The sequence below is a fragment of the Bombus pascuorum genome, chromosome 4 (assembly GCF_905332965.1).
Source record: "Bombus pascuorum chromosome 4, iyBomPasc1.1, whole genome shotgun sequence".
Classification (NCBI taxonomy): domain Eukaryota; kingdom Metazoa; phylum Arthropoda; class Insecta; order Hymenoptera; family Apidae; genus Bombus; species Bombus pascuorum.
This window is the reverse complement of record NC_083491.1, coordinates 8,896,774-8,909,711: the sequence shown is the minus strand read 5'-3', so window position 1 is coordinate 8,909,711 and position 12,938 is coordinate 8,896,774. Positions and strand designations below refer to the sequence as shown.

Genomic DNA, 12,938 nt, shown 5'->3' with positions numbered 1-12,938 from the left:
CTTTCCATTTATGGTTAATATCTTCATTTTGTTGTATAAATACACGATTAATTTTGAATTCTCAAAAAACGATTTATTTATCGTAAGAAAATTCTAAGACGTACACTTGAAAAACAGCGATTGTAACATTGTCACTTTCATACTTTTCAATCTACAGAGTTGATCAATGTAACTTCTGAATTGAGCTGGGTTTACATTAGTCTAACCGCTGGAGCGAGCGATTACATTCCAGTAATTTGACTAGAAATCGATCGATGTCTACATTATTCCAGCTTTCTTTGAACCGTTAAAAGTGGTAAACTGTAATGGCAATGGATTTACGCAAAAGCGGATGTACACTATACTACGTTTCAGCCAGCGTTGGGTATTGAGCCGTCTCGACGCTTCCAGTAACGTTGGAATATTGTGTTCTCGATGGTGGGGGTAAACACTGGATTTGAAAAGTAGATTTTCGATCCCCTCGTGTGACTGGATTACTTGCTACCATGACGACATTGTATTGGAATAAAAACACTGTTTACATTACTCCAGTCACAATCCAATGATGGATTGGAATGCTACTGGACCAATGTAAAGCCAACTTTCCATATCGTATGTAAATGATGCTCAATATGTGGGAGATACTTATAGAATCGACCCTAGACACCAAAATCAAACGCAATGGTAGTTTTGATATGAGATTCATCAACAGTACATCGAATTAAAAACTTGATTTCTTATAAAAGACAGAAAATGTGATTCATCTGTGTTTTTCACCTGTGGCCTTCATGTTTGATTGCTTCGAGATATTCATCAGAATACTGGTTCGTCAGGGCACGCATCCATTGTGACCACAGCCCCGTGCAATCAAAAACATACTGTAGACCAGGATGGTCCTTCCGTTTCACCGAATAAATGACAAAAATTTCTAGTCGATCGATCATCGGCGAGCCAAATGGTCGAGCAGAGAAGAAGGATACGATCAATTCCGGCTGTGACCTCCAGCTATTCTGACGCCTCGCGTAACGATGGCCGGACTCGATCGTCGAAAACGATAAAGAAGAAATTTAACGAGGGGTTAGGTGTAGGTTAAGCCATACGCTTCTGGCGCACGTTCTGCCGTGCTCAGCGACTGGTAAATGGGCTTCTTGCAGAGCGAACAGGCCGGCCAGTTATTAAGGCGAGGAGCAGCAGTCGCCAGGAAGGTGTTTAATAGCCCACCAAGTGTACAATCGGCCATGAAGGTTTTGGTGCGCGGTGTGCACTTTACATACATTTGCATCGCACCGCGGCAAATTCGACATCAATCTACAAAGGCAACGCGACTCTGTGCTCCAAGGTGTCTCTATCTTCACAAACCGGATTCTTTCAGCCCCTGACGTCATCCTTGATTACACTATTTTGGATTCGCGATTGCATGCTAAACGCTTCCTTTCGGTTCTTCGTCTTTCTTTGATGTTTTCGTAGAGTTTCATTTTTATGATCTCAGAGGAATATTTGCAAGGGGTGTTGAATAGTAGGAGATAGGTTAGAGGCCTCGAATGGTGGGCAAAGAGTTGTGTGTGCAGGATTTGTAATCGGGAGGATTTATAGCCGGGGGTTCATTTGCAATCTCGTTAAGATCGTGGCCAGTGTTAACTGGTCCTTGTATACGAGGCGTTGAAAGGAAAGAGTACGAGATTTTAAGATTTTTATGATACTCAACGAGAAATGTAATATATCTGTGCTTAAGCTATTAAACTTAAAGTCGAGCCTTTTGAAATCGAAATTAATTTTGTGTCTGTAGGTTGTTTGAGTACATTTCCGTTAGATAAAGAAATTTCCATTTGGTTTAGAAGTACTTTAATTAAAGAAATGTAGGGGAACATGTATTACAACAAAAGATGAATTAGTTGAAATATTAAGATAAAAATGTGAGTATGAACTAAAATAATGTTCTTCCGATAGTTACAAAGATACCAACTATAGAAAAACAAAACTGAATTAAATCACCATACATTTTATTCCTTATATAAGATTCAAACTTTGGAACTCATTGTTAGTCGAAATCAAGAGACACTATTGAAACTCCCATGCGACAAGCTAATTGTTCCACGAACGCAAAATATATATGATTTCCATTTAAATCGTCCTAAGATTTCGTTACAATTGTATAATTCCGCAATACGTAACGAAATTATAAAGCATCATAATTTATTTACTGCAGAGTGATTCTGAAAACTCGTATATGATGTGTAGATTAAAATCCATAGTACCGTGTAGAAATTTGATTGATGGCAAGAATATATATATATATACATATTTAAAGCTGTAATATAATAGAGAAGTGGAATAGTATTCGACAATCGTTCAAGACATGCTGAATCATTTTTCTGCTACCTTCGATCAAATACCTAAATCAATATTGTTAGATTATGAACATCGGCTAAAGAGATTTCTTTATTCGAGTCAAAAATAAAATGTGACATAATATTATGCACCATACAAAATTACCACTTTGGAAAATGTCATTCCTCGAATCAAAAATAGCCTTTCGAATGAAATATTCATGCCTTCTAAAAGTAGCTTCTCTCAAAATCTCCTGCGTTCAAAACGAATTCAAAACGAAAACATCTTAAGAACTGCCCTCGTTACGAAACGTTTCACGTAGAGGATTCAATCGTGCATTTTCGAACAAATCACAAATTCTACACATAGCCTGGTCTAATGTAAATATTAATTTCAATTATTTACTAAACAATCTATGTACTTACTATAAGGATATACATATAAGCCATTCACAGGCAAAAGTGTCTAACTTTGCTTTTTAAATTTCTTACATTTTAATGTCAAAACACATGATTGGGGTTTATCTTACATAATTGTATCAATTTCCTTTACTTCTTCTTTTGTGCAGTTAACCGATTTGGTAAATGAGTGGTTCATATGATAAACGAAATTTAAGTGTATAACACTAATATTTAATTTATTTCATTAAATTCAACTTTAATTCAATTACATTGACACCTACTTCCGCTATATATTCATATATTATTGTCCGCAATTGTAAATTTACGAATGTGAACATCTCAATTAGCAACAAAGACACTTGTACCCTATTTTCAAGGCTGCATCAAGTGATCCTACTCTATATTACAAATCAGTTAGAGCTTCTACTATCTATCTTTCTAACCACAAGCAGCACACGATAAAGCCAAGGAAATAATCAGGGATTAAATATCGGTGGGTCGGTAGTGGGAATCACGAAACCCTGGCGACACCACGGTGGATTCTAAGGAGACCCATAGTTGAGCGAACTTTGACAAGTTGGCGGTAACAGGAGCGCTGGTACCAAGTGCCAAGAAAGTTCGGTGGTAGGTTCGGTTGATGCATGGGCTCGGAAGAAGGATACCAATGCCAGCCAAAGGACATGTTCCGCGGGACAAGCGTAAGTTACGTAGACACGGAAAACGCTGAATCCACCAGTACTTAGCCGAGTTTCCACGAGGAGGAACCTAAGGTGCCGGAAGGCGGCGGAGTTTCGGGAATACGCGCAATACAAATTCACCGGCAATCTCAGACGCACGATTCGCTTGCAAATATTTGCTGTAATGGCACACCTATCCAGCCAGGAATTCCCTTTTGCTTGGAGGAACAACAACAACAACAAGTCTGAATGTGTCCGACATTTGGAAACCTAACTAGAAACAGTAAATGCTGTGCATTCCTTACTCGTTATGGAGTGACCGGTACTACACGCTGCGAACTCGTTAGCCCACTTCTCGGATAATTGTAACGTGTGAGATTTGAAATTCTTCGCGGAGTTTTGGTAATGAAAGATTTGCTAATTTTGTAGTAATCTCAGAAGGACCTGTGTTAATAACGTGTATACGACCGGCATGTATACGAATCAATATATATAAAGATTAATATTAATTTTATTGAATACTTTATAAATCGTACCAACTGAAAGATATCGAAGATATCGACGAAAAAATAATAACCATTATTTGACATACTAAACTATATTAACCTTTCTCATTTTTCATTTCCCTAGATAGCCATTTTATTTTTACTTCTGACAACATCGGTTGTAAATTTGTAACCCGATTACTCGTACTTCAATGATATTTACCATTGTAAAAGTGAGAATTTATAAATGCGAAGGGCGAATGTATATGCAAAACTAGAAAGGGAGGCTGATTTAAAATATATGGAGATAAACTGGGATACATGATAACACATGGAAATTCGATTGCACGTAGTAAGACTGTATGAATGTGTGAAATCTATAAAAATTCAATATGATTGAGTAGTGATGGAGTCTAGTAGGAATTGTAGAAGTAGTTTATAAGTTAGGAGAGTCATATTGCGTGAGAATAATTGTTAAGTTGTATTATCATTGTTATTTTATTGCTCGATATATAATATGTATTATTTTACTTTATATTTTTTGATGAAAATATACTCGAAATTCAACCTTCCTACAGTAGCAATGGATGTTTTTTTTCAGTTTATAGCATGGATAGTAGTCCAAAACTGGACCATCGAAGTTTTTAATTACCATTAATTGATAAATGGCCGTACAGTATATCTGTCAGCCAAATGACAGTGTAGGACGTAAATAATACTATGAATAACTCTCCTGAAAACTCATAAACTTTTCTAGAGTGAATAGTACATTTTCCAATTTGCAAAAACAGATTTTAAATTCGTCGCATCTAGATATAAAAAGAAAAAAAAAAGAGAAAATAGAACATAGATGTATTAAACGATTGCGCAAACGAAACAGTATTGGAATATTTTTAAAAATTAGAAATGTTAAAAAATAAAAAATGTTTAATTTCGTATTGTCAAACTTCAAACGCAATTCCTTTGCAAAATCTATTGGTATTAAAAAATTGTCAACCTGTCAATACACGTTGGTGAATAAGTTATGTTTTGTTTGATGTATAGCCGCGATCTCAGAAACTGTCTGAAAGTCCTGTGATAGATTTTTACGATCCCATAGCAGATTTCAGATTGCCACTACTAATTTCACGCGAAGGTGAAACGTAGATGTCTAAAAGTTTGGAGCTTTGAAAAAGTTGATCGCTCGATTTCCTGACATTTCACTAGGAAACTTCGTGTAGAACATTCCCGTTGCATTTTCCTCTATAACCTGCTATGCGTTCAAAGCTAATGGCAATTAAATAATTTCAGCTACTGTAGAACTAATGAAGGACTAATATTCGTGAAACAGAGTGAATTAATTAAATTAAATTTAAATTGATAAACTTAACTTCATTATTGGTATATTTTAGAAGTCAATATAAAGTCAATATAAAAGACATATTCCAGGAGAAATTATCTTTGCAGAAACATAGATTTAAAGAATTGTAATTATTTACTAGTCAATTATCCATTATACCAATAAGATTCAATATTTAGTAGTACATCTTTAATAACAATTTAATGTTTAACATAACTATACATATCGTATACTGGTTTCAATAAATATCTTGCAACATTCATATAGTGTATTTCCAGATTAGTTTCAGATTCTACCACTATAATCATGCATATCGTGTCTTACTATACTGCTAATAAAATTTCACAAAGTTTTGTAACGTACAACACATAATATAGATATAGGTACAGAAAAATCTTCCGTGATAAATATTCAAACATTTTTTTGTGAGACAATACATATTATTATGATCTACGATTGTTATTAGACAAAAAGATAATATCAATAGCTGATTACCGACTACTTCGAGGAATCCAGTGTTGCTGGACATGGGGTCGGTGTTAACTTGGCACATATACCATCCTCTGTCCGTTTCTTTGGTGTCCCGGATATGAAGACACCATCTACGATGACCGCTATGTGTGACGGCAATACGGTGATTCTTCGTGATAACGTGAGTAGCGATCGTAAGGATCGTTTGTGTGTCCACTCGCAGCCACGCTACCTATACGACAAAGAAACAAAATATTTTCATGCGTTCGTCACAATTGTATCAAGAAATATCAGACGATATTAGTGTATCCTCTATCATAAACAGAAGCGAGCTCTCTGAAAGGTAATTTAACTTGAAACGTGTTCCGCTATGAAACTTCGGCAAAACTAAACTTGTTATTCATCGACGACGTTGTAATCTAATTTTGCGCAAGTTAACTTCGAAGAATAGTAGTCGATGTGACGTGGTATTGTACTAGGTGTTGAAGAAAGGTGTATCATTATTAAATTTCTTATCATTTGATAATACTTTCGTACGATCACAAACATTTTGTACGATGAAAGTGAAGTGTAGAATTCGATAAGAAAAAAAGAAACGCTTCGTTAGAAAGTAAGAGTATGTGCCAATACCTTTTCTAGCTACATATGCGAAGCATAAATAATCCTGGTATTACATAGGCATTTTTTCGATTTTCAGTATTGAAATCAAATCTATATATTGCTTTCGTGTTTAAATTAAATTTATAAATTGGAAAAGACACGTTTATTGTTTAAAAACGGCTACCAATACAGCGAACGAACAAACGTGCTCTATAAATATATCAACAAACGGCGCTCAATTCAAACACGCGGGGACAAATCGGGACGATGTGCTCCGTCGTTCGAAAGCAATTCAGCTAGCGATTTCGCTTTGCGCCGGGGGCTGAACGGGAAGAAAAGGAAAGAAGGAACCAGGGAGAGGGGGTAAAAATTACGCGTGCCAACGAGAAACACTCAAAGCGTTCCCAGAAAACCTGCGATTGTCGAGCAAATCAAAAGAAATAACAATTTGCCTGACCCAGATGTCGCTTGTCACAGCGCCTCCAACATGGCCTCTACTGGGAGTATACGATGTGTATACGACGTGTATGCATTACAAAAATGCGGGCTGACGTTCTCCTCTCTACTACTGTTGTTTTATTCAATCCCCGCCACTTTCGCTTATATCTAGCTCGTGTATTACTTTAGGTACAAGTTTTCGCAAGCGGCACGCATTGTCTCGCCGCCGTGTCGTGGCCAAGACATTCCGTTAAAAGTATTCCATATATCTCTATATGTACTTTTCCGTAACAGAGCGAGAAAGAGTAAAACAGAAAAAGAGAAAGAGAAATTTCACCAGAACAAACCTTACACGGACTACATTTGCAAACGTGCCCGTTGTACAGGTCTTTTCCTTGCTCTTTTGTTCTTTTTCTTCTTTTCGTTATTCCTTCTGGAACATTTCCTTCAACCACCACTACTACCACAACCACCACCCTTCGTCTCTCATAACGTCCTCCCACAAACTCTGTTCCATCCTTTTTTCTTCGCGTTGTCGCACAGTCTCTCAGTGACTCATTGTCCAAGTGTTGCGACAATGTGCTCGATGTTACCAACTGTGCTCGTTACATAAAAAGGAAAAACTTCTGCGCCAAACTCGTAATACACTCGACGCCGTTTTAAAGCATATACTCTTGTACCACGTCCTCTTCCATCCCCGTTGTCGAGCCCACTGTTTCCCGGTTGATTTCTTCCCCCGGACTACGCAGCACATCCACTTCATTCACTGCATCCGTTCGAGCCGTGGGCGATGTAAGTAAGTTTCGTGTGTATGTGAACGTACGACCATGGTTGATGCATGTATGTACACACACGCACACAATTTATCTGCCTTTATCTCGAAACGCGGCAGGACGCAACGTTGCAGCCTGTGCAGACGCAAGAAAGGAACGTTTGGGAAGGTTTCGCGAGGTTCTTTAATAGAACAAGGGAAAGAGGCGCGAGGCGGATCGGCACTCGTCGAGAAAGACGGTTCCAAAGACAGTGGAGGGTGACGAGGGTGAGGCTGGCAAACCCAAAGAAAAGGAAGAAAAGGACAAAGCCGAGGGAACTTGCAAATCGTCCGCGCCAGCCTTCAATGTTAGCTCAACGTAGTTTGCCGAGACTATTGTTTAGCGGATGAAAAATTATATAGCTCGCGGATACGCCCGGGTTTGTGCTACAAAACGTCGGTTTAATGATTGTTTTAACGATAATGTTACGGCCACCGTGTATTTAGAAGTAATGAGGTTCTGGAGCTTTTAGGAAAGTTGTAAAGTACAGGGAAGAAAATTCAGAGATAAAATGCATTTCGTTTCAAACTGAACTTGGTGTTTGACGAACATTTTTCTTACTTCTGCAAGGGAATTGGGTCATTTTCATGAACCTTCATTTCTTATTAATATGCCATGCATGTATGTATACCCACAATCTAATAATAGTTTTTACTCCTGATGCCTTCGTTTCAATCCTTCAGAACACCAGAACAAAAATATATCAAAATATATACACTAACTTATATCGCTCGATTAATTATATATTAAGCTTTTATAAAAAACGAAGATTAACTACTCGTTGACATCTATTTCGTTCAATACATTCCAATACAACCACATCTTCTTTCGCTTTTTTCTTTTCCAGTTGCTCTTCGTCCCGGTTAGATACTGATGATGTAGTTCTTTAATTTAGCGGGATACCTCGAGCTTTCCGTTCGACTCCATCAGCGTGAAAAATGACTGGGGAAAATTCCCCATGGAAGAATAGCCCGCGGTAACCTCGCAATGATCGCTCATCCTCTCCTTTTCGATTTCTCCTACCATCTTTCCTCGCTCGCGTGCGCCGTAACCAAGTTTCCCGATAATCAACGAAAGAATGAACGTTGGCCGCGAAATTCGAGGGATCGTAAATGATCGAAAACCTGTCGATGTATCGATCGGAGTTTCTTTGTCACTGTCGTGCTCGATATACATGTTTGAAAAAGGGAGAACAAGGATTAGAATTTTTATAATTTCGTTCGATTCAAATGGAAATGAATGCTATATATATGCTTTTGTTCTTATTTATGGTCAGGACAAAGTTAACTTGAATTTAATTTATATGAGTTAACTAACTGAAACCTAATGCGTATTGCATAGTTAGTAGAATTGGAGAATGTAATCAGTATATGGTGTATAATAGTCAAAATAGTTGAATTAGTAGACTTCGATTGATTTAGCTGATGTAATTTATTTATGAAATATTCAATTGGATAACACTAGATAATATTATTATCTAAATCCTTAATTTAGATTTAACACTTTAAAGATATTGTAATAGCACTCCTGATAGTGTTTATTTGTCCTAATCAATTTATAATATCTCTTCTACATATATCCTACTTAAATATTTAAGAGAATTAAATTTTCCATAGCCTACAATTTCAATTTATTTTTTTTTTTTCACATTGAACAGATGTAAATAAATTCAATGCTGCAACACAAAAAATGCTGCGTGTCGTAATAACATATTACACAAGACAAGTAATTCCATCAAAAAATAATAGCAATTTATTTCACATCTGCTTTCATAAAATTTAATTGAATACATATAATAATGAAACGTATGAATTAAATGGTTAAATAAAACATAAGCCACGATTTTCCATTTTGTAAAAATATTTTCAATTGCAAAACAAGGAACAGGTTCATTTAATTGCCGTATAAATGTAAGAAAAATAAATAAACAAAGCGACAGCCGCGCTCTTTGTATTTTAAATTAATTAGTTCCGACGGTTTGATCTATTCAAATATTACAAGATTACTTTTGCGAGAGGAAATTCAGAGAAGTATTTCAAATTAGTGAGAACGGGATTGCCGAAAACGTTTTCGATTTTGTATCCTCGGTGGCGGCGATGCAATCGTTATTATTTATTTTATGCAGTGATAAAGTGAAATGAGTGGTTAAAAGTATTAACGCTGCGTTATCGATGAAATATAATGTCGCGTTGTGCTTAATATGGCGCGGCATGCATTAAATTGTGATTCTGATTACGTTAGGAATACCATTGATTGAAAGTACGATTAAATTTTAAAATGTATATTCGATGAACATATCCATGTCATGGTAAGCATTTTTTTTTACTGCTCTAGTGGAAAATTAAATGTTCTATAAATGCTACTCTGTATAAAACATAGCGTTATAAATTTATTCGATGTATAGAAGATTCATTACCTAAAGTATTATAAAAAATTTATTGTTTGGTGAACGGAAATATTTATCAAATCAGAAAAATAAATCATCTATGTATTATTGGATATTATTTTATACAGTCGTATAGGATAATAAAATTTAACGTTATTATTTACTTTATGTACAATTTTCTACATTTGATCTCTAGGGTGACTTAATTATGCATAGAACAGAGAAATTGAAAATTAGGTAATTGCATTGAGTGAGAATCATTATAAAATTCATGAAATTTATCAATTATACTTATCTTTGTATTTTTTCTATTTTATTCACAAATGTTGTTTCTATTATTCGTTCTTATATTATTCCTTTTTATGTTCTTAAATAAAAATCTGTCTAGAATCTACTACATCATACTAAATATGGAATCATACTAAAGTCTTAAAAATGAAATAACTGTAAGAAACTTAATAGAATGTGAAACAAAATTTTAATATCACGCATGAACTGTACGTATTTAACAACACATTATGATATTGGTTTGCGAATGGCAGTATATGTTCTTCATTAATTCATTCTCGTATCTTTTCATTTTACGCAGATACGAACAGCACACTTTTGCCATTATCACTCGTATTACAATTTACGTTGCAAAGAAACCAAACATTAATTAACCAAATTACAATTACTTTAAATCCATTGATCGCCTCTCGAAAATTTCAAATAATATCTTTCACACCAAATCTCGAACTGATCGTAAAATGACACACTTCCACGAACAACGGCGATTATAAAGGCAAGCTGCGAAACAACTCGCAATCACTTCGACAAATTAGAAATAGTGCACTAATTATCGGTTATTTGATCACTTTTATCATATAGCATACAAATAACATACATGATCAGTTTCAATAGAAATCAAACAACAAATAATTATAAGCAATCTTTCATACAAATTTCTGATAATACACGTTTGGATCTTAGATCACGTATAATTGAATTAAAGGTAATCAAAACAGTTTAACGAATCTGAAATGTGAAAAAATAGACAAAGAATGAGAAGGAAGTACAGCTGAAGTTAGTATGTCTAAAATCATAAATAATTAAGAAAAACAGTGACGAAAGTATCAGATCTCTCACGATTAATGTTTCACTGTATTCTACAATCATTCATGCTCAACAATATTCTCAAATCTACAGTATCGAAATAGCCAAAACCGATTTTGCGGCTGGTTTCTTCTCACAATTCTCTTTTCAAAAGAAAATTGGTAAACTCGACGTTGGATAGATGTTATACTTCTACGATTTCGAATAAACGGGGAGAAACAGGTCGAACATCAAAGGCTTGTCACTGTAGCTATACCGATCACGTGAAAGAATCATCGAAGCCAAGGTATAGGCAACAACGAAATAAGCGTATTGGGTTATTCAAATTTCCTTGCGGCGTGCCATGCCGCCGGAAAATATTGAATATTCTGGCGTGTAAATATTGGAAATTCTGAAACGTCGGAAAACACAGAGCTTTAGGCATAGGACGTTGTACACCCAACTGGTATATACTTGTAATTGTGTAAACACAGTCGTTTATGAGCGACACATTCCCACGCGCTGCCATTCACACTTTTTTTTTCCACGGTTCTATTTTCGCCAGTTTAGGAAGCTAGTGAAACAATGACGAGATTGACGGCCCTGTGGCGAGATTGAACACCTGCGATAGAACATTTTTAGAGATACATTATATCTATTATTTGAAACTTTTCAAAATTTCATTCGTATTGTAACGAGACAGGAGTGTGATTTTATTGGCGAAATCTGAAACGAATCTGAAAGTGTACAATAGCTCACAAAAATACTGGAACGCCTACCACAGAAAGATTTCACGAATACATTATGTCTGTTATACTCTGAACTTTCCGAAATTTCATTAGCACTGTAATGAGGTAGGGCTATCGTAATTTTATTGTGTAAAATCTAAAACAAGTCTGAAAATATACTACATACAGCGTCACTGTATGAACCATTTCATAGACAGTGTCGATGTTGTTTCTCCTGAATGCTTCGTGAACTATAGTAATATTTCATTCTCGGCGAGTCGTGTATAAAAGCACCCCATTCGTGAATGACTGATAGAAAAACGTCGACAGAGGGAGCTTTTGAACAGAGTGAATCTGGTTGGAATCTCTCGCGGTTCAGATTTAGGTTTCAGATATTGATGGAAGTAGAAAAGCTCTGTTGTAAGTAAATGTAGGGTGTGCAACGTAGAATTTGTGTTGAAATTGGAGGCATTTGAAATTATGAAAGCATGGTTTAGTTAGTTCCGAATAGATGGGATGGAGAATTCAGAGGTAATAAAGTAGACCGAGGTCAAAGATAATAAGGTGCGAAAGTCACAAGTTAATTGAAAGAGAAAGTACCACGTATATTAATACAAGAATGCTATACGTAGCACCTCTGAAAGATAACACGGTAAGAAAAATGGTACAGATTATCTCAAGGAGGCTCGATAAAGTAATGAAAGCGCCGAGTTTCACAACCGACACATTCATAGAAGCTGAATGTTTTCTCGTCCCTTTCATTCAGAGTGCGAATTTCCGAAACGAGGGGAGCTGCGTATCTGTGACCAGGACGACGGTAGGTTACGGGTTAATTCGATGGGTTATCAGAGGGCACGGATATAAGCATCTGCCTGCAACGTCAAAGTTTACCAGAGACAGAGAGATGGAAACAGTAGAGAAATGGGATAGAGAAGAAGGGATGAGACCGATACTGCAAGTACGGGAGGATAATTAGCCTCGGTGGAGCAATCCGCATAATTATCGTTCGCGGCGCATCTGTCCTTGTCGAATGGTTTTTCCCCACCCATTTCATCAAGCGATCTTCGTCCAACTGGAACCCTGGTTCGAAACGTTTTACATCGACCGACAAACATTCCTGCCACGATCGAAACACAGTATCACGTCGATGATCCGAACGACAACCAATGAACCGCTTTTACCTAAACAAGGAATACACTGTTAATTGTAATCGCTCGTGA

At 36.2% G+C, this 12,938-nt stretch overlaps 2 protein-coding genes across 5 annotated transcripts in view; one reads left to right on the top strand and one right to left on the bottom strand.

Moving 5' to 3' along the window:
- The window catches only part of LOC132906121 (transmembrane protease serine 9-like), a 400,143-nt gene that overhangs the window by 173,832 nt on the left and 213,373 nt on the right, over nucleotides 1–12,938 (top strand). The gene's annotated exons all lie outside the window — the stretch shown is intronic.
- Nucleotides 1–12,938, bottom strand: part of LOC132906424 (lachesin-like) — a 168,086-nt gene that overhangs the window by 43,078 nt on the left and 112,070 nt on the right. For all 4 annotated transcript variants that reach the window (XM_060958600.1, XM_060958602.1, XM_060958601.1 and 1 more), the window contains exon 3: nucleotides 5,705–5,912. In XM_060958600.1, the coding sequence (XP_060814583.1) occupies nucleotides 5,705–5,912 (208 nt within the window). The remainder of the gene's footprint in view (nucleotides 1–5,704; nucleotides 5,913–12,938) is intronic.